General features: G+C 46.0%; 1 protein-coding gene across 3 annotated transcripts in view; it reads right to left on the bottom strand.

Moving 5' to 3' along the window:
* Nucleotides 1-27,008, bottom strand: part of abca2 (ATP-binding cassette, sub-family A (ABC1), member 2) — a 592,651-nt gene that overhangs the window by 261,672 nt on the left and 303,971 nt on the right. For all 3 annotated transcript variants that reach the window (XM_070862856.1, XM_070862855.1, XM_070862857.1), the window contains exon 7: nucleotides 8,690-8,872. In XM_070862856.1, coding sequence (XP_070718957.1) covers nucleotides 8,690-8,872 — 183 coding nt within the window. The remainder of the gene's footprint in view (nucleotides 1-8,689; nucleotides 8,873-27,008) is intronic.

Below are 27,008 nucleotides of genomic sequence, written 5' to 3' on the forward strand. Positions count from 1 at the left end.
GGAGTGGCAGGGGTGGAAGGACGAATCCTGTAATCCTGAGAGAGGACAGCAGCTTCTTGCTCCATGGAGCCACTGCCCCAGAGGGGCACCTCAGCAATCCTAGCACTCTGTTGGAGAACAGGTTGCTGCGACACCCTGGAAGCCACTTTGAACACTGGTATCCACAGCCATGTTGGGCAGCTACTGCTGATACTGCACTTGAAGCTGAGGCATCGGCCATCAGATGCTGCTTCATGGTTGGTACCACAAGTCCGTTGATGGAGGTGGAGAGGTGGAAATGATGGGCTCCAACCTCTGCACAAAGCCCTGTGCCAAGTTGGTGCTGGACTCCTCCATGCTCCTCGACACTGAACATAGGCTTTCTGGCAGGCTTCCCAATGCACCAAGCATTTGGGTGTGTAAGCCCATCAGCCTTCTTCTGTACCCTGGCCCATCAAAGTCCTCAGCGGAGTCCTCTTCAACAGAACTAGTGTGCGACCTCGCCTTCCAGTGCAGTGTCCAAAAACCTGGGTGCCCACTCTTGCTCATGGTCAGTCATTCTTCATTCTTTTCCTGGTCAGATTCACTTATAGAACGTGTCCCAGCACCTGCTCCAGCCGCAAAGCACTTCCCCTTTAAGATGTGCAGGCCAGCTTTAAGTAGTGCAAGTTACTGATGATATTGGGCCCTCTGCTGATGCGTGCAGCCCAAGAACAGTGCGGGGAGTGCTGGCTGCATGCAGAAATCATTATGATGAGCAGGCAGCACAAAGTTGGCAGGATGCCTGAATTCCACTCAACGGGTACAGGTTAATCGCGCATCGCGATCCCCATGACGTATTTCGGGGGCTAATAAATTTAACCTTCAGGGTGTCAGAATTACTCACTACCTCTAGCTTTGTGACAACTGGCTTGCTGTCTCAATCACAGTGCTGATGCTAGATTTACTGAGCCAGCAATCAAGTTACTGCATTGCAACACTGTACCATGGTTATCTAAATCGCCTCTGCAAAATCAGAGCAGCATTTTCTCTTCCAAACCTATTCGGCAGCGAATAGTGCCCAGGTGAAAGTGAGATAGAAGCTGAAGCAGTGTCACAAACAACAAGGTTCACACAGCTCTGTCCAGCAGGAAAAAAATTATATGGATAAGCTTGGAAAGGCTGTAGTTACAATTCAGCGCATTAAGAGCAATTCACTATGCTTCAAAAGAAGTAGAACAGCGGAATAATACTGGGATCCTAATATCCACTCTTCGCTCAGCCCCTAATCCTGGTCAGTGCAATGTTACCAACAGTCATGGCTTCGACGATAACTTATTGATTTTGCATAATTGCTTTAATGCACTTGATCCACAGAAGGCAGGGACAGGCAATTGTTCTCTCCCTTTCCCTAGGTGTCAGCTGTGGCTCAGTCCCCAGTGTCCTGGCCAATAGTCATCCCTCAAACATCATCACTGGAAACAGAGTCCCTGATCATTATCACATTGCTGGTTATGGGACCTTGCTGTGCGCAAATTGGCAGCCACGTTTCCAACATTACAACAGTGACTATGTTTCAAAAAGTATTGAATTGACTTTGGGACATCCTGAGCACTGGTTCCTGTAATATTTTTTTTTTGGGGGGGCTGCTGTGCGATATTTTGAATGGGCTGCAGTTATTCTATTTAAAAGCCAGCAGGCCAGCTGCATTGGACCCCTGGAGACCTACACAGCTTAAAGGGAACATTGGTCCTGAGGTTGTGAAAGGTGCTGTATAAATGTAAGTCTTTCCTTTTTTACCCCCAGTGAATGGCTAACACTACAATGCAAAATCAATAAATCGTTAGCAAAATCACGAACCCCACTGCTAATGCTCTTAGCATCTCCAGAAAGGGCCAGCTGGAGGTCCCTGTCCCCGTCCCTCACAACAGGTACCAGGCCACATCCTGCAACACTGGCGTCTGATTTTCCCTCATCATCTTCTCAAATGGAATGGCATCGGAGCCGGTTGAAGAATTTGCAAGCACGGACGTGCTTGCTGACAATCTTCGATGCAGTAGGTTAGTCAGAGCTGTTCACGGAAGATTTTCAGTCACAAGCCGAACACAACACCTGAGCAATTGCCTCAGACCAAACCATACAGGGTTAAATGCAATAAGCTGCATCTGTTACATGGGTCCGTAAGAATCAACCAGGTGGCATTCATATATTCTCCTGTTTCCCACTTCCTTATTCTCCTTCTTCTGTGTTTATCTTTCCTTCCCTTTTCAGGGCTGTAGGACATGCCATGATTTTCTCTTGCAATAATGGCCAGGAAAGCAAAATCAATAAATCATTAGCAAAAGCACTTTTATCACAGGTATCAGCCTTGACTCGCTGATAGCACTCTCGCCTCTGACCGAGAAGGTCGTGGCTTCAAGCCCCACTCCAGACTTGAGCAGGTAATCTAGGTGGGCACTCCAGTGCAGTACTGAGAGAGTGCTGCACTGTCGGAGGTGCCATCATTCGGATGAGATATTAAACTGAGGCTCACTTCTGCATCTCTCTCTTCATTCTTCCCTTATGTTTCTCTCTGTGGCACTCATGTTTCTCAGTCTATCCATCCTCTACTTCACATTCTGATTCTCCACAATATTTATGCCTCCCTTTCTTTTTCTTCATTTCTTTGGGCAGCCTATTACACAAGAATGCGTGCTTCGCAGTCTGCTAAATTTTGAGATTTATTTTTAACCTAGATCTCTGGTTAGTGTTGTTATGTTATTTTTTTTATTCGTTCCAGGAATGTGGGCGTAAAAGACAAGTCCAGCAATTATTGCCCATCCCTAATCACCTTTGAGAAAGTGGATGGTGAGCCGTCTTAGCCCTTGTGGTGAAAGTCGTCCCACAATTCTGTTAGGGAGGAGTTCTAGGATTTTGACCCGGCGACAATGAAGGAACGGCGATATATTTCCAAGTCAGGATGGTGTGCAACTTGGAGTGGAACTTGCAGGTGATGGTGTTCCCATGCACTTGCTGCCCTTGGCCTTCTAGGTTTTAGTGGTTGCGGGTTTGGGAGATGCTGCCAAAGAAGCCTTGGTGAGTTGCTGCACTGCATTTTGTAGATGGTACACACTGCAGCCACGGTGCGCCAGTGGTGGGGAGAGTGAACGTTGAAGGTGGTGGATGGGGTGCCAATCAAGTAACTGCTTTGTTCTGGATGATGTCAAGCTTCTTGAGTGTTGTTGGAGCTGCAATCTTCCAGGCAGCATCCTGAGATCACCATTGACCAGAAATGTAACTGGCCCAGCCATTAAATACTGTGGCTACAAGAGCAGGTCAGAGGCTGGGTATTCTGTGGCGAGTTTCTCACCTCCTGACTCCTCAAAGCTTTTCCACCATCTACAAGGCACAAGTCGGGAGTGTGATGGAATACTCCCACTTGTCTGGATGCATCATATCATCATAGGCATAAAGGCCGAGCTCTGTCAAGCCCACGTGGTGGCCGATGTGCAACGGTCACCACACGTTAAAAAAATCCACGCACAGGCATCTTCCATCCCCTCAATTAATGCAGGACTGGAACATCGGGTCCTTCACTGAAACATCTGTGAACTCACGTGGAAGCAAGTCATCCTCGTTCGAGGACTTCGACTCCACAATGACTGTGCGGTGGTCACTGTAACCAATGCTGTCATGGCCAGATGCATCTGCAACAGGGAGATTGGTGAGGACGAAGTCAAGTAGGTTTTTCACGTAGGTTATGATATTGCTATGAAGTTAAATTTGGGTCACAAGAGGTTAACTCGCAGGAATGTACAAGTTACTAAATCCAGAGAAAACAATTCGCAGAATTCGTATTTTGTGCATACCAGATTAGTTTGATATAGTGATTTTCCACCAGCACCTCTTCAACACATTGATACCTGTAATGTTAGACTGTCTCTCATTCACTGAGCACACCAAGGGGTCAGCTGGTTCGACAAAGGTACTGTACTCACATACTGTCCCACACACGAATCACCCCCTCCTATATAGTCCCACACTTGAATCACCCCTCCTGCACAGACCCTCACACCTATTAACCCTCCTGCACACGTGACACTCCTATCCTTATCTATCTCCAACAGCTCCCTGTGGCTCAGAGAATCAAGCAAGATCCTTGCCCTCTTTTCAAATTGCTCCACATCATAAACCACACCCCACCTGTGAAATCTCCAGCATTACGGCTCTGTTTCATGGTCGGTTAGACATGACATTGGCGCCAAATGCATGGGGGGAGTTCCACATTTGAAATGGTAGTTGCGATTGATGTGCTAATCGTCAACAGCACCTTGTATTTAAATAGCGCCTTTAACATAGTAAAACGTTCCCAAGATGCTTCACAGCAGTGTTATCAAACAAAATTTGACACCAAGCCACATAAGGAGATATTAGGGCAGATGAAGGAGGTAGGTTTTAAGGAGTGTCTTAAAGGAGGAAAGAGAAGTCGAGAGGTTTAGGGAGGGAATTCCAGAACTTAAGGCCTTAGCAGCTGAAAGCACGGCTGCCAATGGTGGAGCGATTAAAATCGGGGATGCACAAGAGGCCACAAGTGGAGGACACAGAAATCTCGGAGGGTTGTAGGGCTGGAGGAGGTTACAGAAGGGGAGAGGCCATGGAGATATTTTAAAACAGCATTAGAATTTTAAAAGCGAGGCACTGTGTAACCAGGAGCCAATGTAGGTCAGCGAGCACATGGGTGAATAGGACTTGGTGTGAGTTAGAACACGGGCAGCAGAGTTTTGAATGACCTCCAGTTTAAGGAGGGTGGAAGATGGGAGTCCAGGCAGGAGTGCGTTGGAATAGTCAACAAAGGCATGACTGAGGGTTTCAGCAGCAAATGATCCAAGGCAAGGGGTGGTGACGGGCAATGTTACGGAGGTCTTAGTGATAGCGCGGATATTTGGTCAGAAGCTCATCTCGGGGGTCAAATGCATCACCAAGGTTGTGAACAGCCTATTTCAGGCTCAGACAGTTGCCAGGGAGAGGGATGGAGTCAGTGACTAGGGAAAATGGAGTTTATGGCAGGGACCAAAGACATTGGCTTCGGTCTTCCCAATATTTTGTTGGAGGAAATATTTGTTCATCTAGTACTGGATGTCGGACAAGCAGTCTGACAAATCAGACAGTCAATGCAATGAGCTGGTGAAGGAGCTTGTAATACTTTGTAGAAGGCGACTTCCTCTCTGTGGAAAAAAAAGTCTGCAAGGGGTTTGTGTCTCAAACAGTACAAGAGAGACAGAACCATCTCCCTTTCAATGTTAGTGCCAATCAAGGGCAAAGTTTGTGGAATTTATTATTTTTGGTGTTATGAGGTGTGATAGGAAATCGTTAAACTTCGTGAACATGGCATTCTATTCATTCATGTATTATAAACCAATGTGGTGGTTTATAATTTGCCTCGATACACTAGAGTGCTTATCTGGAAATAATGAGAAATGCGCATAGGGCATGTGCAAGAGCACAGTATCCAATGCATGCAATGAAAAGTCTTATTGTTATGGTCCCTGGGTCCCACCACCATTTAATTAGATCTTGGGCAGTAAAGGTATAAGCCTGCCACTAGGGAGTTACCAGTGGCACTAAGCCTTTTAGTGCAGACACAAAATTTGTAACGAAGGCCTCGGGCAGCCCAAACACACTCTGCTTCAATCAGTCTGGGCTGAATTAAAATCCAGGTCCCAGAAGTAAAATGACTGACTGACAACCACCCATCCTTCCAAAAGTAACTGTTTCAAAGACAATCTCTGTGATCTCACTTGTGGTCAGCAAAACTATTGGACCGTTCTAAAAGGCCAAATTAACTCCAATTTACAAAGTATTAGAATACAGATGCTGGTCCGACTTCTCTCGGCCCATCAGTAGTGCAACATTTGCATTGTTGGGATGGACAACCTCTCCACTCTCAAAATATTGGAGAAGGTCCACTATCAGGATGTTGAAGTAACAAAGATTACTTTGGAGGAACGGCACACTCACTTGTATTTATAGAGCGCCTTTCACGACCACCAGACGTCCCAAAGCGATTTACAGCCAATGAAGTACTTTTTGAAGTGTAGTCACTATTGTAACGAAGGAAACGTCACAGCCAATTTGCGCACAGCAAGTTCCCACAAACAACAATGTGATAATGACCAGATAATCTGTTTTAGTTATGTTAATTGAGAGATAAATATTGGCCAGGAGACCGGGGATAACTCCCCTGCTCTTCTTCAAAATAGTGCTATGGAATCTTTTACATCCACTGGAAAGAAGGCCTCGGTTTAACGTCTCATCACAAAGACGGCACCTCCGACAGCGCAATACTCCCTCAGTACTGCAGTGGAATGTTAGGCTAGATTTTTGTGCTCGACTCTCTGGAGTGGGATTTGAATCTAAAACCTTCTGACTCAGAGGCGAGGGTGCTACCCACTGGGCCACGGCTGACAGTGACAATCCCACTCACGTGTCTCCTGGTCTTGCTGCCAGTGTAATTTAAAATCTCTTTCACATCAAACCACAGAAATTTGGGAAGCACCAGGCTGTGACTGAATGAATCTGTCTAATCACTGGTGCAAAGCAAAGATGACCTTACACCAATCTTCAGATGCACCAGCTGAACGTTCAGCAGCTGGTGCAGACTGATAATCAGAAAAGAAGAACAGGGTCATGTGGAACCAGACAACAACTATCTGTCCAAGATGGCACCCGAATCATAAATTAGTGCCCAGGAGATAAAACAATGCCCAAGGCCTCAATGGAAGACATCAATTATTGAACAAAGTAAGCTCGGGGCAGGATCGCCAGCAACTGGCACGAAGCAAGAGAGGCTGTGAATATTTGGCCTTTAAAAGAAACGACGTTCAACATGAAGCAACGTCTCTCTTAAAACCACATCAGATAGAGAAACAATTGCTTTCAGAGTTAAAGTTAGAGGATTCTGCTGATGTACAACTAGCTGCCTTCCTCCATGTCTGGAAAGGTGCTTGCTGCACCCTACTTCACCACGCCTGTGTTTAATAGCTCCATCATCTCAAGCATCGGTTTCTCCAAAATAAAAAATGAAAGTTGCATCGATACAGCATCTTTCGTGACCGATGGGCGTCCCAAAGTGCTTCACTTCCCGAAGTACTTTTGAAGTGTAGTCACTGTTGTCATTGTGAGAAATTGTGTTCTCAATCAATCTCTCTGCCTCTACCTTCCATAGACTACAGCTAATCCAAACTCTGTGGTCTGGGTCCCCTCCTACACACTCATCACCCCTCCTACACACTCCCTCACACCCATCACCCCTCCTACACACTCCCCCACACCCATCACCCCTCCTACACACCCATCACCCCTCCTACACTCCTCCACACCCATCACCCCTCCGACACTCCCCCACACCCATCACCCCTCCTACACATTACCCCACACCCATCACCCCTCCTACACTCCCCCACACGCATCACCCCTCCTACACACTCCCTCACACCCATCACCCCTCTTACACACTCCCCCACACCCATCACCCCTCCTATACTCCCCCACACCCATCACCCTCCGACAGTCCCCCACACCCACCACCCCTCCTACACACTCCCTCACTCACCCATCACCCCTCTACACACACTCCCTCACATACTGTCCCACACACGAATCACCCCCTCCTATACAGTCCCACACTTGAATCACCCCTCCTGCACAGACCCTCACACCTATTACCCCTCCTGCACACGTGACACTCCTATCCTTATCTATCTCCAACAGCTCCCTGTGGCTCAGAGAATCAACCAAGATCCTTGCCCTCTTTTCAAATTGCTCCACATCATAAACCACACCCCACCTGTGAAATCTCCAGCCTTACGGCTCTGTTTCATGGTCGGTTCCCTCACCCCACCCTACTACTCGACCACATTACTGTTCACCTCAGCTCACTACTCTAACATTTGAGGGTGAATGTTTAACCACAGTTTATTTCTTCCTCCTTTCAAAAGATTTCTAAAAACTCACTTTCCAACCATGCATTCAATCTTTCCCCTCAAACGATGTTTCTCCCTGCGCTTCTCCCTCGATCAAGTGTTCCAATATATCCTCTTACTGTTATATAAATACAAGTGATCAGGTCTGGGGGAAGAAATGATCTAAAGAATATCAAACTCACACTTTGCATTTTGATGTAATGCAGGGGTGAGGGATGAGAAAAATGATTAAATTAAGGTTACAGATTTGAGATGAATTAAAAATCAATAAACCCTTGGTATGATTTATCCACAGGGTTAAGCCTCCAGGCATCAAGAAACCACTTGACTTACAGAAAGTGGTTGATGTATGCCTCTGTAACTAGAGCAAGTGACTTGTTGCATTAAATCATCTGTTATTGCTCAGATCCCAGCACTTTTACTGCCTTCCAAGTCCCTTTATGCAAATTGCAGTTGTGAGGCAGCAAACTGCTCTGCACAGGGGTAAGGGTAGAATTTCAGAGGTCGTGACATGTCAAGTCACTTGCTCTAGCTACAACCAATTTACATTAGTCCCGCAATGTACTTTGATCCACATAATCTCAATTATTAGAGGTTGTCATAGCTTTCTCTTTTGCAGAGAATATAATCCATCATGGTTTCTATACAATGCCCAAGGATAGCCTCAGATACGATCTGCTGCAGTATACTGTTTGTAACTTAAATCCTAGAAAGCAAATGTTGGTTTTTAACACAAGTCTGGCCATTGAATCGTCCTTCCATTACTTTACCTCCATCTCTCCAACCAGTGCCTCTGGGTCATAGCCATCTGTGGAGTTACTAGATCCGGCTAGGCCAAGCGCTTGAGCCAACAGTTGGACAAGTGTCTGTCTGTGTGTCACTTTCTCTGGGTCACTCAGTGCCTTATGAATCAGTCCTTCTTCTAGTTTCCTCCAGCCTCCCAGAAGATGCTCCTGAAACACAAATCTTTGTCTCAATAAATTCATCATAAATCCGAGTCCCTTTTCCTCCACCTACATGTTGCCAACATTTTGGAAACTGGGAAAAAGACTTGACAGAAGCTTCAGGAAATTGACACAAACTACAGGAAATTGAAATTGGATAGGAACACAAGATAATGATAGCAATACAGATATTGAACATATGCACCTTTTGGACAGGGGGTATGTTTTGTATGCTGTGCGAGGTATGTTATTGGGGGATTGGAGTAGATAGCTCAATTTGAAGAGCTACACAAGCACAAACACCATGGGCCAAATGGTCACCTTCTTTGAGGCTCTGAAGTTCTGACGGAGAGTCATTGACCTGAAACGTTAACTCTGTTTCTCTCTCCACAGATGCTATCTGACCTGCTGAGTAGTTCCAGCATTTTCTGTTTCTATTTATGGTCACCTTCTTTGCTGTCCAGTGCCACCTAAGATCAGGCACAGTTAAACACAAGGCTACACTCTCTCTGTTCTACCCAAACAGTGAGTCTTAGGAACACAGGAACAGAAGTCGGCGGTTTAGCCCTGCGAGCCTGTTCTGCCATTCAATGAGATCAGGGGCCGAAATTCAGGAAAGCCAAAAAGCTGGCGCACCAACGATTTGCTACCTGGTTTTTCCACCGGGAGCATTGAGGCGACCTTTGGATGGATTTTCCGGGCTTTGTACTTTTTTGGACGTCGGTCATTGTGGGGGCAGTCGGAAAGTCGGCCGGCAAAAATAACAACATGGCGACCACGGCAGTGAGCTCTCCTCTTGAAGGGACACCGCGCTGCCGGACCGCACACAGGCAGGAGAAGGTGCCCCGACAGAAAAAGCTGTTGGGGGCATCATACAACGGCTCGTAGATTTCTTTTACCTAAATTTAGGGTGGATTTAAAGGTAGGTGCGGGATAGCAGCGGTGTGCGCTTTGACGACGGGCTTGCGGCAATCGGCAGCAGGGCAGAAGTGGGGACAGGCCGAAAAATCCCCAACCTGAATTTGGATCGGGGCGACCATTGGACTGCAACGTGGCAGCCACTCAATTCCACCGCATGGCCACCGCAAAACGGTGGAAAGGGGCCTTATAGGGACCCTGAATTTCAGCCCCCTTGGCTGATCTGCGACCTAACTCCATATAATTGCCTTTGCCCCATATCCCTTAATATCTTTGGTTAACAAAAAATCTATTAATCTCAGATTTGAAGTTAAATTTGACCTAGCATCAATTGCCCTTTGCGACAAAGAGTTTCAAACTTCTACTATCTTTTGTGTGTAGAAGCGTTTCCTAACTTCACTGCTGAAAGTCTGGCTCCAATTTTTAGACCATGCCCCCTAGTTCCAGACTCCCCAAGCAGCTGAAATAGTTTCTCTCTTTCTACCCTATCAGTCCCCCTTAATATCTTGAAAACTTTCATCAAATCACCCCTTAAACTTCTAAATTCTAAGAATACAACCCTAGTTCGTGTCATCTCTCCTCGTAATTTAACCCTTGAAGTCCGGGTATCATTCTGGTAAACCTATGCTGCACTCCCTCCAAGGCCAATATATCCTTCCTAACATGTGGTGCCCAGAACTGCTCACAGTACTCCAGATGAGGTCTAACTAGTATAGCTGCAGCATAACCTCTACCCCCTTGTATTCTATTCCTCCAGATATCAAGGCCAGCATTCATTAGCCTTTTTGATTATTTTCTGCAACTGTTCATGACATTTTAATGATCTATGGATATGGGCCACCAAGTCTCTTTGGACCTCCACTGTTTTTAGCTTTTCATCATTTAAAAAGCACTCTGTTCTATCCTTTTTAAGTCCAAAGTGGATGAGCACTTATTTGCCTACATTGAAATTCATTTGTCACAGTTGTGCCATATCTATGAATATTTCTTTGTAATTTTATGCTTCCATCTACACTGCTTTGTTTCATCAGAAAACGTGGATATGTGGCTCTCTATCCCATCATCTAAATCGTTAATAAATCCAGTGAATAGTTGAGGCCCCAAAAACAGATCCTTGCAGGAGGCCACTCGCCACATCCTGGCAATTAGAGTACCTGCCCATTATCCCTACTCTCTGTCTCCTGCCACTCAGCCAATTGCCGAACCAGATCAATAATTATCCTTCAATTCCATGAGCTTCAACTTTAGCTAACAGTCTCTTTTGAGGGACTTTATCAAATGCCTTCTGGAAGTCCATATCAATAGACATTCTCCTGTCCACAATTTAGTCACCTCTTGAAAAAATTCAATCAGGTTTGTCAGAAATGACCTACCCTTTACAAATCCATGCTGACTCTGATCAACTGAACATTTTCAAGGTGTTCAGTCACTCTATCCATAATTATAGACTCTAGCAATTTTCCGACAACAGATGTTAAGGCTAACTGGTCTATAATTTCCTGGTGTGCCCCTCTCACTTTTCTTAAATAGCGGAGTAACATGTGCAATTTTCCAATCTAAATGTACACTGCCCGAATCGTGAGAACTTTGGAAAATTAAAGTTAAGGCATCAGCAATGTTCTCACCTACTGCCTTTCTTAAACCCCACCCCCTCCCCACCCCACCCCCTTCCCTTCTGTGTTTAATGCCAGCTTTACCGGTGTGAAGTTTTACATTTTTGTTTCCCACACCGAGCACTTCTGCTCTGAGTAAGATCGTCATTGAGCGTTAATTTATGCTGAATTACTATATGGTTCTGATATGAAAAATTCTGCAGAGACATGAACTCTCCCAGAGAACGCGACCCCGCTCCAAAATAAAGCATGTAAATATCTGTTGATAGCTCCCAGTATATTTATCATTCAGGAAGATAGAAGGAAGGGAAAGAGGCCGAACTCTGGATCTGGTTTCCGTCCTGCTCGATTATTCCTGTGCAATTCAGTTCTGAAAGCTGACAACGCGGTGACTACAACATACAGCAGAATGCCAACAAGAAGTGATTATATTGAGAATAAAACCAGCGAATTGTGAATGACAGAAAAATTCCTCAGAAAATCATTAATATATAAGCTATTGATCTATTGTTTGCCAGCCATGTTTAAGCAACATTAATTTCTCATTTGACAGTTCATCTGCAACAGTAATGCTAATTACACAAAAGCAATAAATGCTGAATTCTTGGGGCCCAAGTTTGCCTCTCCGGTTAAAACGGTGCACCTCCATGAGGTGCGCGACTTTTACCTCGGTATTCTTCCCACTCCTTGGAACGTCACAGGCCTTGGCGTGGAACAGCACAAGCAGTGGGGGGCGTAGCCAGGTCCCGGCACTGAAAACAGTGTTGGGACCTCTACACATGTGCGCTAGAGTGTGCACGCATGTGCAGTAGCTCCTCGCCCCCACAATCTCTGCGTGTGCTCTGCAGGCTGTGTGGGAGGGGCCCGAAGCACGCCGCCCCTAGCCCTGGCCGAATGGGCTCCCTCATCAGCGGCCTGCTGCCTTATCCAGCCACACCAGTAAAAAGAGGTCTGAGAGAACCAGAACCCCAGCAGGTTGCCAGTGAAACCCTACAGCTGGTTAGTATGCTGATGTCTTCCACCAGGGAATCAGTTTAGAAGAAGTAGATTGGTTTAGGTTAGGTGTCCAATGTCTGAAACAAATGGGAAGCATTGAGACAAATCATGCTGGCAATGTTCACAAGGCCACACAATGGATGGAGTAAGTGCGCTGCATTTGGTCTATACATTGTGCTGAGTATTTATATGCTATTGGTTAGAATAAAGTAGGAGCCAGCAAAAGAATGCTATTGAAGGTACTGAAAGGGACTGTATAGGAGTAGTTTGGACAAGGTTGCTTTGTTTTTATTTGTTATTGATTGATTGATTGCTTATTACTTTGGTCTTGGTGCTTTAAGTGCAGGGTTCCTTCTATTTTTTATTTGTTAATTAATTGCTTATTACTTTGTGTGTTTTGTTTAGTGCTTTCTAAGTCTTGGTGCAAGGTGCAAATCCTCTCAGCTTCCTTGTACTTTTTATTTGTTATTGAATGCCTATTTTTGTGCTTTGTTTAGTGCTTGGTGCTTTAAATGTATTTGTGCTTCTTTAATGTTGTTGTGAAGGTGTTTAATGCTTTGCAAGGTCCTCTCACTTCCCTTTCCCTCCCTATCTCTGGCTACCTGTGCTGATTTCTTAACTCACCCCAAGGTTTTGTGTGCGGCCACTTGCCTAAGTTAGTTTGGAGGAATGTTTTGCTGTCTGAACTTGCTTAAATGGCCAAAACAGGCATAAGTGGCTGGTAACGCCCCCATTTGAAAAAAAAACAAAACTAAACAAAAATCTAACTAACTCACTTACACTGGAGCAAATTAAATGGGCAGAATTGCGATTTTTAAGATACTCCAAAAAAATCTAGTTGCTCCAAAAAAAAAAAAAGAGTAACTCCTGGGCAAACTTGGGCCCTTGGTAACCGGTTTGAATCTAGTGAACAGCACAGAGATATTAAAACGGAGGCAGAAAGAAAACTTTGTTAGGAGTTACATTCCAAAGTCCAGTTGCACAGGTTACAATCAGCATCATCTCAGGCAAAACACTGGCAGCAATGCTGGATTTGGGCAAAATAATTTATGGAGTGTGAGTAAGACAGACAGATGAGAGGAAGAAAGAAAGCAGCTATACCATCATATACGTCCAGATATAATATTTTCACAAAGTAGTAAATAAGGGATACATTACAAATAATGTGAATGCAAAATACTGCTGGGTGCTGGAAATCTGAAATAAAGAACAAATTGCTGTAAACACTCAGCAGGTCAGGCAGCACCTGTGGAAAGAGCGATGTTGGAGATGAACAGCTTTTAAGCAAATACACAGCCAGTAGGAGATCCTCACCTCAAGCACCAGCCCACATGTCTTCCACTCCCACTGCTTCAGGTGCCCTCCTTTTCCCTGCCTCTGTACTTGCTTAAAAGCTGTTCATCGCTAACATTTTCCAGTTCTGATGAATGGTCATCGACGTGAAACGTTAACTCTGTTTCTCACAATACAAATCATACAAGTCGCCTGTTGTCAAATGGCGATTAAGTTTGAAAATTAGAATATTAACTTAGTTGCCATCTTCAGGGCAATGATATTCATAATAGGGTTGGGAGAGACACCTGGAATGTTGCCCTTCATTGCGAGAGGGATGGAGTACAAAAGCAGGGAGGTCCTTCTGCAACTGTACAGGGTATTGGTGAGGCCGCACCTGGAGTACTGCGTGCAGTTTTGGTCACCTTACTTAAGGAAGGACATACTAGCTTTGGAGGGGGTACAGAGACGATTCACGAGGCTGATTCCGGAGATGAGGGGGTTACCTTATGATGATAGATTGAGTAGACTGGGTCTTTACTCGGAGTTCAAAAGGATGAGGGGTGCTCTTATAGAAACATTTAAAATAATGAAAGGGATAGACAAGATAGAGGCAGAGAGGTTGTTTCCACTGATCGGGGAGACTAGAACTAGGGGGCACAACCTCAAAATACGGGGGGGGGGAGCCAATTTAAAACGGAGTTGAGAAGGAATTTCTTCTCCCAGAGGGTGTGAATCTGTGGAATTCTCTGCCCAAGGAGGCAGTTGAGGCTAGCTCATTGAATGTATTCAAATCACAGATAGATAGATTTTTAACCAATAAGGGAATTAAGGGTTACGGGGAGCGGGCGGCTAAGTGGAGCTGAGTTCACGCCCAGATCAGCCATGATCTTGTTGAATGGCGGAGCAGGCTCGAGGGGCTAGATGGCCTACTCCTGTTCCTAATTCTTATGTTCTTATGTTCTTATGTAAGCCAACCTCTCCTTTACTGGACTGTAGCTGATCTGCTGCTCCACGTCTTTGGGCTCCAAGCACAGCTCGCCTGACAATGGGATGTCTCTACAGCTGGGACTCTGCCAGTTCCTCCCTTCTGCTGTCCAACATGACACAGCTGGGAAATGCTATTAGAAGGCAGGGCAGTTCCTGCATGCAGAGATCAAAAGACAAGACTCAATTAAAACTACAAGACAAATACAGAGTCTTGTTCGCTGAGAATTGGGATTAGAGTTTTATACCCACATCTCTAATCCATGCTCATACCAGGCGGCAGAGCCTCACAAAATTTACCCTCAAAAGAACACAAGGGTTTAACAGAAGGCAGCCTATAGTGACACAAGTACTGGCCTGAATGGAGATTATTGGGTAATACCCCATCAATCACGCCTGGAAACCACACTGCTGCAAATGACTGACACAGCACATAAGAACATAAGAAATAGGAACAGGAGTAGGCCATACAGCCCCTCGAGCCTGCTCCGCCATTCAATAAGATCATGGCTGATCTGATCATGGACTCAGCTCCACTTCCCCGCCCGCTCCCCATAACCCCTTATCGTTTAAGAAACTGTCTATTTCTGTTTTATATTTATTCAATGTTCCAGCTTCCACAGCTCGCTGAGGCAGCGAATTCCAGATTCACAACCCTATGAGGGAAGAAATTCCTCCTCATCTGGGCGGCCCATTATTCTAATCTAGTTCTAGTCTCCCCCATCAGTGGAAACATCCTCTCTGCATCAACCTTATCAAACCCGTTCATAATCTTCTACGTTTTGATAAGCTCTCATTCTTCTGAATTCCAATGAGTAGAGGCCCAACCTACTCAACCTTTCCTCATAAGTCAACCCCCTCATCCCCGGAATCAACCTAGTGAACCTTCTCTGAACTGCCTCCAAAGCAAGTATATTCTTTCGTAAATATGGAAACCAAAACTGCACGCAGTATTCCAGGTGTGGCCTCACCAATACCTTGTATAGCTGTAGCAAGACTTCCCTGCTTTTGTACTCCATCCCCTTTGCAATAAAGGCCAAGATACCATTGGCCTTCCTGATCACTTGCTGTAGCTGCATACCATCCTTTTGTGTTTCATGAACAAGTATCCCCAGGTCCCACAGTACTGTGGCACTTTGCAATCTTTCTCCATTTAAATAATAACTTACTCTGATTCTTTTCTGCCAAAGTGCATGACCTCACACTTTCCAACATTATATTCCATCTGCCAAATTTTTGCCCACTCACTTAGCCTGCCAATGTCCTTTTGCAGATTTTTGTGTCCTCCTCACACATTGCTTTTCCTCCCATTTTTGTATCGTCAGTAAACTTGGCTACATTACACTCAGTCCCTTCTTCCAAGTCGTTAATATAGATTGTAAATAGTTGGGGTCCCAGCAATGATATGTGATTGATTCTATTTCATACAGCACAGAACGAGGCCATTCAGCCCATTGTGCCTGCGCTGGCTTTTACCCACGATTTGCATTATGCACCGACTTTATTGGCTGTAAAATGGACCATTTGCTATGACTCGTGCCCCCGCATCCAGCTCACTGACGTTAATACTCACTCGGTTAATAGAATGACCAATCTGTATTTTATCCTCTCTTCCTTCGGGGAAGTGCTTGGCTTCCACTCGGTAACTGGTTGGCACATTGAAACCAGGAGCAAAACAGTGGGCACAGGCCCTCATACCATCATTTTGTGGTGCAGCCTTCCCAACAGTGACTCTTGAGCAAGACATTGCTTGGGATTGTAGTACTGGCCAAAAAATTAGTAAAAAAATGTTTGAATTGCTTTCAAACAGAAGTATTTCAGTATGCTGCATTTTCCTCGTAATCAATTATTTTCATATTTCGAGGAAAAAACACTTTGCAGTTGTCCAACATAAAATCAATAATCTGAAAGCAAAATATTTTTTTCTTTTCCAATAAGCAACAGACTTGCACCAACATTTCTGAACAAATATATTGAACATGCAATAACAAATAATTTTTCATTAATATTCCTCCCATAAAGAATGATGGTGTTCCTCATGTCTGTGTGCATCAATAACAGATTGTAACTGCCTGCTCATTTCTAGCTCCAGCTCAGAAGAACTCATCATGAAATGACTGGCCATCTTTCTCTTGTTTTAATCCACGACAAATTCACATTTAAACAAACTGCGACATCAGAGTATGAGGACACATTGAAACCAGGAGCAAAACAGTGGGCACAGGCCCTCATACCATCATTTTGAATTCTGTGATCATCAAGCTAAGGAACGCTGGGCTGGCACTGAAATATTTTAATTTCAGGCATTCAGCCTCAGCATCAAGTATTCCCAAATCACGTGTAGTAATTAGACGGCGAGTAAAGTTGTCTGTATGCTAGGTTTGCCAACCCTCCAGTATTGTTCTGGAGTCTTTAATTCCTGAAGATTAATCCCGATACCTCTGCGGGCATCCCAGGTGGAAAATCAAAGGGCCAGTAAAAGCAATTATGTTTTTATTTTTTATTTTCTTTGAACATTTTTGTTTATTAAATACAACTAGGCTTGTTTGACTGAGTGGGGTGGTTAGAGGTGGGAGGCCATGTGATAAAACCTCCAGGGATATATCCAACCTCTGTTGGCAACCCTACTCTATGCTAATCCTTCAAGCACTCCCAGCACAGGTATAGTACAGTTAGATGCAGCATAAAGCTGTCTCCATGCTAACCCTTCAAGCACTCCCAGCATAGGTATAGTAGAGATCGATGCAAGGGTAAGTGGACTCGAACCTGCCCCAACAATTGTGTCCCGGCCTCCACCTCAGGAGAACATCCCCTGCAGTACAGTTTGGAATTTTTCATTTCCTAAACCAGTCATCCATTGATATTGACCATTCAGTGCCACATTAGGTGGTTATTTTTGCTGTAGGCCCATAACCACTCAAAATTGGACAGAGACTGTCCAAACTTATTTCATTAAACCCTCCGGTGGCAGACAGGAGGCGGTTTTCCTCACCCATATGGGCTCAAATCCATAAGGACCCATAATTAAATTACAGCGCCACTCAATGGTCCTATCCCTCCCATTTTTTATGAAGGGCTATTCATTAATTAATATCATTATTGGAAGAACTGGCAATACTCCCAATCCACCAGACTCAAAATGCCAATTAAAACCTATGGGGAGGATATCTCGACACTGGTTATTTTGGGCACAGTGGAATTTTGATCCTCATTAATTGCCTCTTCCAAATGATAGCTTTTCTTACTTCAGCAACAAACTCAGGCTCCTGAAAATAATTCCTGTATTTTTTCCTCTGTTCTCGGCAAAAATAAATTCAGACTTATTATAAAGGTCAAGTGGCTCATTTCTTGTTAAGCTGATTTATTTTCATGATTACCTGAAATGTTAAATTAACTTACTGCTGGCTGTAAATTAGAAATGAGCAGCGACATGTTACGCTTAAGTGCTTGGGTGTCAAAACCCTCAACAGCCACACGTGGGACTGCCTTGGCACTGCAAATGTAAATTAATAATGAAGCTGAAGTGGCAAATTAACTGCTGCTGCCCCACTTGTGCTACCATTTTCAATGGACAAGCTAAACGCTGCCACACCCAGCTCCATTTCACATTAATATTCGGCTTGATCCAAGCCATCTTAAACCTGACAGTGAAGTGCTGAATGGTGATAATTGGTGACCAAAGTGGAAGATGGCCAAAATGCAATCATTAAGGGATAATCTTGTCAATCGAATTTAGTGGTTTTCTTTGAGGGTGTGACAAGGGAGTTGATAGGGGTAAGACAGTGGAGGTGGTGTACTTGGATTTCAGTAAGGCCTTTGATACAGAGGCCCCACTATTAAATTGGAGGCAGCAAAAATTCTAAAGCCCTGTTTTGTGGTAGAATAGGTTTCCCTCAGATCCTGCCGAGTTTAATGATGAACATTTATTTGTCGACATTTCCCAGCCGCAGCCAGCCAAATGGAGGGGCTGGGTGGCTGTCGGGATAAAAACCTCAAGTCGCAGCCAGGGAGCAGAGAGGGAGAGATCGTAGGTCAAGGGCTGTAGATTCATCGGAGGGGTAGGAGACATCGGGAGGCCGGAAACGGGGGCGGGGGGGGGGAAGAGGAGATCGAACCGAGATCGAAACAGTCGGGTTGGTGGGAGATCATAGGGGTGTTCGATCATGAGTGGGGGTGTGGAGGAGGGGGTTGTGGAAGCAGGTAAGCTGAATCCAGCAGGTAAGTGGAAAGACATTTACCTGCTTGATCCAGCAGCCACTGCCTCCCTTCAGCTGCTGGGTGAAATTTAAAATGGAAATAAAACCTGAGGCCTGCAACCTCATTATAATATTTAAACCCGCCTCCTGGAAACGGATTGCTTGCCCGTCCACCCCCACCACCGTCTCTGTTAAAACCAGAAGTGGGCAGGTCGGAGGTGAGCTGGGGTCGGGTCTGAGATTTTTTAACATTTTTACATCCTACTTGAACTAAACCTACACGTTTTGGGGTTAAAATTCCCACCAGTGTCTCTGGAAAGGCTGGTACTGAACATAAAGAAAGTAGTAATTAATGAAAATATTTTACGATAGACACATAATTGGTTGACCGAAGGTACAGGGATTGTTATCAGCCTGAGAAAATGTTACCAGTAGGGTCTCACGGGAGGGAGTCTGTTTTGGGAACTCTCTTGTTTAAGTCACAAACTCCGTTTCCCAGTCATCAACTCCATTCCTCTCCCTGGCCACTATCTCAGGCTAAAACATAGCGTTCTACTTGACCCAGAGTCAAATTTCCGACCACATATCCTCTCCATCACCAAGATCGCCTCCGTAACATCGCCCTTCTCCGCCCCTGCCTCAGCTCATCTGCAGCTGAAACCCTCATCCGTGCATTTTTTACCGCTAGACTTGACTATTCCAGTGCTCTCCTGGCCAGTCTCCCAGCATACACTCTCCATAAACTTGAGCTTATCCAAAACTCTGCTATCCATATCCTAACTCGCACTAAGTCCCGTTCACCCATCACCGCTGTGCTCGCTGATCAACATTGGCTCCCGGTCCCGCAACACCTAGATTTTAACATTTTCATCCTCGTTTTCAAATCCCGTCATGGCCTCGCCTCTCCGTAACCTCCTCCAGTCCTAAAATGCTCCGAGATATCGAAGCTCCTCGAATTCTGGCCTCCTGCGTATCCCTGATTTTCACGGTGCCACCACCGTGCCTTCGGCTGCCGAGCCTCTAAGTTCTGGAATTCCCTCCCGATGCCTCTCTACCTCATTTAAAACGATCCTTAAAACCCAACACTTTGACCAAGCCTGAATTAAAATCTCCTTGTATAACCTGGTGTCAAATTTTGTTTGATAATGCTCCTGTGAAGCGCCTTGGGATGTTTTACAACATTAAAGGCGCTATATAAGTGAAATTTGTTGTCGTAATATCTTCATAAATGCTCTGGAGCTAGGAGTCGCAAGCACAGTGGTTACATTTCCAGATAATACAGAGCTAATGAAGGTGGTAGACTGAAAAGCTGAACAGGATAAGCTGTTTGAATATACTTGGGAATCAGGCAGACAGGTGGCAGATGAAGTTCAATGTAGAGAAAGGCAAAGTGCTTCACATGGGGACCAAAAAAAAACAAGGAGGGACTATTACTTAAACAATGTGAAAGATAATAACATGCATGAAAAATGAGAGATCTGGGATCCCGATTGACAATAAATTGAAGCTATCACTACAATGCTCGGTGGCAGTGAGTAAAGCAAATTAGATGTTGGGATGTATTAAATGGTCAATATTAAGCCGAAATAGTGAGGTAAACATGCCACTTTATGAATCATTGGTGTGACCGTACTTAGAATACGGTGTACAGTTCTGGTCTCCGCAGAACAAAGAGGATATTGCAGCTACTGAAAGTATACAGGAGAGAGCAACCAGAATGATTGAGAGGATGGAGGGATTGGATTATGAGGAGCGATTATATAAATTGGCATGTTCTCACTGGTAAAGAGAAGGGTTGAGGTGTTGCTTTCGGATACTAAAGGGACTAAGTAATCTAAACCATGACAAGCTATTTCACTCTGTCCATCCTTGAAAATGTTCAGTTGGAACGACCTACATCATTTTATAGCCTAGTAAATGCCTCAATAATGTTAACCATAGAAAACAGGGACAAGCATTAATTATAATTATAATTTGAAGCAGTAATTACAGATAATTGGAAGGCACACTGAAGAATACCACTGCTTGTTTAGCTTTTAATTCATTCATTCCAATAGGTTAAACATGAGCCAATTCTACAAGAAGTGTGGAACAGACTGGGGGCACTAAGGTTACCTGTAGCAATCCAACTTGAAAAAAAAAATGTGTTCGTGGGATGTGGGCGTCACTGGCAAGGCTAGCATTTATCGCCCATCCATAATTGTCAAATAAAATTACGCAGTCCGACATGAGTTTTTGAGTAAATGTTTAGTGTGAAGGAGGTTAGGGGAAGGATCCAAAACAAATGCTTTAAATTATGATAGGGCTGAGAGGGTAAATAGTGGAAAATTATCTCTGTTGTTGGGTAACAAACACTGCTGCTGACTGATGCTAGGATTTGGGTTGTTGGATGCTGGTTCATTAGTGCCTTGCCTAGTTCACCAAAAGATTATTTCACCAAGTGTGGAGTGGATGTCTTCTTCTTGGGCAGTCCCTTGGAGTCGAGATTCCACACTAATAGGAGTTCTCAGGTGACTGATCAGTCCAATGTGGAACCTACAGCCTCTGTCACAGGTGGAGCAGACGGTGGTTGAAGGGCCAGTTGGTTGGAGTGCTTGGGTTGTCACGCGCTCTTTCCGCTGTTTGCACTTGGGCTTCTGCGTGCTCCCGGCTAAGAGATTCGAGGTGTCTGTCACCTTCCCGGATGCTCTTCCTCCACTTTGAGCGGTCTTGTGCCAGGGATTCCCAGGTGCCGGTGGGGATGTTGCACTTTATCAAGGAGGCTTTGAGGGTGTCCTCTGCCCACCTGGGGCTCGCTTGCCGTGTAGGAGTTCCGAGTAGAGCGCTTGTTTTGGGAGTCTCGTACCGGGCATGCGGACGATGTGGCCCGTCCATCAGAGCTGGTCGAGTGTGGTCAATGCATCAATGCTGAGGATATTAGCCTGAGCGAGAACACTGACGTTGGTACGCCTATCCTGCCAATGGATTTGCAGGATCTTGCAGAGGCAGCATTGGTGGTACTTCTCCAATGTTTTGAGGTGGTTGTTGTACATAGTCCATGTCTCTGAAGCATATAGGAGAGCGGGTATCACCACTGCTCTGTAGACCATGAGCTTCGTGTCTGGTTTGAGATCCTGGTCTTCAAACGCTCTCTTCCTCAGGTGACCGAAGGCTGCACTGGCACACTGAAGGCAGTATTGTAATCAACGTCTGCCCTTGTTGACAGTAGACTCCTGAGGTATGGAAAATGGTCCACGTTGTCCAAGGCCTCGTCGTGGATTTAGATGATCGGGGGGGCAGTACTTTGGACGGACCACAATGCATTGTTTCTGGGAGGAGCACTTCAGCCACAGGGAGCAATAAACACTGGGGGGCACTAAAGTTACTAGTAGCAACCTAACCCTCAGCTCAACTGAGATCAACTAATTCAGCACAGATCAAGCATCAAAGCTCCTATTCTGCATGGCCCACTGCCACACTGGCCGATGCATTTACCCACTACTGTTTAATCAGCCCACAGCTTCAAGCCGCACCTCATGAGAATCTAGGGGCAGCTCACTGAAGTCACCCTTCCTGACGATAGTAGGATGTCCCAACAGACAACAAACTGATCCTCATTGGCGATTTCAACCCCAGAGTCGTAGAGGACACAGAGCTCTGGGGAGCTGTGATCGGCATGATAGGGGGTAGGGAAAACTAACTCCAGCAGTACCCTGCTGCTGACGAAATGCCTAGAACATGGATTTGTCATTACCCACACCTTGTTCCATCAGAGGGACAAGTACAAGACATCTTGGCAGCACCCTCGCTCCAAGGACTGGCTTCTGCTCGAGTCCGAGCGAGGGACTACAAGGACGTGCGCATCACCTGTGCCATGACAGGAGCTGACGATTGCTGGAAGGACCACCGCCTAATCCGCTTCGTCATTATCAATGTAGCCCCAAAACAGCGATGGCAACAGAAACATTGCAGCAGGAAAATCAACGCTAGGGCATTCAAAGACCCAGTTAAGAAAGCCCTATACAGCCAGCACCTCACTGCCAACCCTCGATGACCCCGAGACACAAAATGCCCACAGCGCCTGATCTGCCCTCCAGGTCTCCATCACCAACGCCTGCGAAGAGACACTCAGTCACTCAACCAGGAAACACCAAGACTGGTTCGACGAGAATGACCAGGAGATCCAAGAGCTAATTAGCCGCAAGTGCAAGGCATTTCTGAACTTAAAACAGCAACCCGACACGAGAGCAAGAAAGCAGCTCTACAGATGGCTGAAGGCCGAGGTCCAATAAAAACCCGCGACCTAAAAAACAGATGATGGGTGGAGAAAACACAGGCGATCCAGCAGTTAGCCGACAACCATGAGATGCATGGTTTCTTCAGCGCAGTCATCACCACCTACGGACCAAGCAGCAAAGCCCTGCCCCCCCTGCTGGCCAAGAACGGAGAGGTACTAATCAAGCACTCTACCCGCCACCATCTCAGCACAACCCCAGCCCGGCACAGGGTAGAAAAGGCCATCCGTCAGCTGAAGAATAACAAGGCAACAGGAGCAAGTGGAATTCTTGCCGAAGTACTAAAGCTTGGTGGAGAAGCACTTTTGGCATGAGTACATGACCTCATTTCTTTTATCTGGAAGGAGGAGAGCATGCCAGGAGATCTCAGGGATGTCGTAATCGTGACCATCTTCAAAAAAAGGGGGCAAGTGCGACTGCGGTAACTACAGAGGAATCTCCCTGCTATCGGCCACAAGGAGAATCATTGCAAGAATCCTCCTCAATCATCATCTTCTTGTGGCTGAAGAGCTCCTCCCAAAGTCACAATGCAGATTCCATTCACTGTGGGGTACAATGACATGATCTTCACCGCGCGACAACTACAAGAGAAATGCAGGGAACAGCTCCAATCCTTGTACATGGCCTTCTTTGACCTCACAAAGGTCTTTGACACTGTCAACCATGAGGGATTATAGAGCATGCTCCTCCATTTCGGCTGCCCTCAAAAGTTTGTCACCATCCTCCATCTGCTCCACGATGACATGCAAGCCGAAATCCTGATCAATGGATCCACCACAGGCCCAATCCCCTTCCGGACTAGGGTCAAGCAGGGCTGCGTCATCGCACCAACGCTCTTTTCAATCTTACTTGCTGCCATGCTTCATCTCACTCCCCGCCGGAGTGGAGCTAAATTACAGAACAGATGGGAATCTGTTCAACCTCCGCTGCCTCCAGACTAGATCCAAGATTATCCCATCCTCTGTCATTGAACTACATACAATATGCAGACGACGCTTGCATCTGCGCACACTCGGAGGCCGAACTTCAAGCCATCGTCAACACCTTCACTGAGGCGTACGAGAGCATGGGCCTTGTCTAAACATCCGTAAGACAAAGGTCCTCTACCAACCTGATCCCACCACACAGCACTGCCCCACAATTATCAAAATCCACGACAAGGCCTTGAACAACATAGACCATTTTCCATATCTGGGGAGACTACTGTCAGCAAGAGCAGACAATGACGACGCAGTCCAACACCGCCTCCAGTGCAGCATTCGGTCACCTGAGGAAGAGTGTGTTTGAAAACCAGGACCTCAAACCCAGCACCAAGCTTATGGTCTACAGAGCAGTAGTGATATCCGCCCTGCTGTATGGCTCAGAGATGCGGACTCTATACAGCAGACACCTCAAAGCGATGGAGAAGTATCACCAGCGCTGCCTCCGCAAGTTCCTGCAAATCCACTGGGAGGACAGACGCACCAACATCAGTGTTCTCGATCAGGCCAACATCCCCAGCATCGAAGCACTGACCACACTCGTCCAGCTCCGTTGGGTGGGCCACTATGTTGCCCTTTACATATACAGCAGACACCTCAAAGTGCTGGAGAAGTACCATCTGTGCTGCCTCCATAAGATCCTGCAAATCCATTGGGAGTATAGACACACCAATGTTAGTGTTCTCGCTCAGGCCAACATTGAAGCACTTACCACGCTCGATCAGCTGCGTTGGCTGGGCCACATCATCCGCATGCCCGACACGAGACTCCCAAAGCAGGCGCTCTACGTGGAGCTTCTACACAGCTGGCAGAGGAAACGCTTCAAGGACACCCTCAAAGCCTCCTGGACAAAGTGCAACATCTCCACCGACTCCTGGAAATCCCTGGCTCAAGACTGCCCTAAGTCGAGGAAGAGCATCCGGGAGGGCACCGAGCACCTCAAGTCCCATCGCCGAGAACAAGCAGAAACCAAGCGTAGAGAGCGGAAGGAGCGTACGTCAACCCAGGCTCCCTGACCACACTTTCCTTCAACCAATGTCTGCCCACCTGTGACAGAGACTGTAGTTCCTGCATTGGACTCCTCAGCCACCTGAGAATTCACTTTGAGAGTGGACTCAAGTCATCCTCGACTCCGAGGGACTGCTGATGATGATGATGATGATGTAGAAGCCACGGGGCCAAGAACCACAGCCAGCACTGCAACAAAAATGCACCCTTTGATTCCTGGGATGAGAGGGCTGTCTTATGATGAGAGACTGTGTAGAATGGGCCTATATTCTCTGGAATTTAGAAGAATGAGAGGTGATCTCATTGAAACATACAAGACTCTGAAGGGAATGGACAGGGTAGGTGCTGAGAAGTTGTTTCCCCTGGCTGGAGTGTTTAGAACTAGGGGTCACAGTCTCAGGATAAAGGGATGGCCATTTAACAGAAATGAGGAGCAATTTCTTGAGGGTTGTGAATCCTTGGAACTCTCTGCCCCAGAGGGCTATGGATGCTGAGTCTCTGAATATATTCAAGGCTGAGATCGATAGATTTTCTGAGTCATGGGGAATCAAGGGATATGGAGATCAGGCAGGAAAGTGGAGTTGAGGTCAATGATCAGCCATGATCTTATTGAATGACAGAGCAAGCTTGATGGGCCGTAGGGCCTACTCCTGCTCCTATTTCATGTTCTAATGAACCTGCCAGAGGTGGCAATTAGACTAGAATCAGGTTGATTCTCACCTGCAGTTTTCAGGGTCTTTTCTAACCATCTGTATACTGTAAAAGCTGCAGCTGGCTCAGTCACTGTTGACAACAGGAAGGTGTTCTGTCTAAATCACTTACAAAATAAGTATTCAAAATTAAATATTAAATTCCTTTTTTATTTATCCACTTTCATGGATTGAAAAAATAAAAATCCTACATTAATAAAAAAGTTTTATTTGCGACTAATCCCTTTACCACTGGAGAATTGATTTGGCTAGTTACAGTCTCACGGTGTAAAGGAGCCAAATTAATATGGTAGGAGGTACATTCATCAACCAAGAGAGTTAGCATTAAAGCTATAATTCAGCTGCTTCATAGGGTGAGGTTCAGTACTGCGGCATTGCTTCACCTGACAACAGACCTGGAACAGTGCTGTGGAATCTGTCCTCATTTACATTTCAGGGAAAATTCTGGAACGCTGGAGAGAACAAACCATACACTGTAAGTGATTTGGACAGTTGGAACATCGTCCTGCTGTCAACTGTGACTGAACAGGCTGTAACTTTTCTGCAGCTTTTACAGTATATAGACGGGCAGTTGCTACCCTGGAAACTGCAGGCTAGAATAACCTGAATCCATTCGAATTGCCACCTCTGGCAGGTTCATTAGAAGGGTGCAGCTGTTTAGAAGCCAGCTGGTTTGCAGATCTATACGGGCCGGTGATCAGGAACACGCACTCTTAGACTGCGGGGGCTGGCTGAGCCCTCGGACAGCAAAGAAATGGCTGCTGAAAGGTTATTCTTAAATTGCCGGCCTTGTACCCCTGGCTCCCATCCAAACCTCTCCTGCCCGTATACTAATTCGCATCAAGTCCCGTTCACCCATCACCTCTGTGATCGCTGACCGACATTGGCTCCCGGTCTACTGGCACCTCAAATTTAAATTTCCCCCCCCCGTGACCTTGCCCCTCCCTACCTCTGTAACCTCCTTCAGCCCCACAACCAATGTTCCCTTTAAGCAGCCTCACAGCTCTTTGGACCTCCCGCGCAGCCGGCTTTTCAATGGTAAAAAACCATGCTTAGGCGGTATTTGGACTGGACCGCGCAGCCCCTTAAAGGGGCCTTAAATACCGCCTTAAGGGGGCCGCACACCCAAAAAAAAATGAACGGGAGCATTGCCGACAACACTCCCAGCACTCTGCGTTCCTCGGACTCTGG

The sequence above is a fragment of the Pristiophorus japonicus genome, chromosome 20, assembly GCF_044704955.1.
Source record: "Pristiophorus japonicus isolate sPriJap1 chromosome 20, sPriJap1.hap1, whole genome shotgun sequence".
NCBI classification, from domain to species: Eukaryota; Metazoa; Chordata; class Chondrichthyes; family Pristiophoridae; genus Pristiophorus; species Pristiophorus japonicus.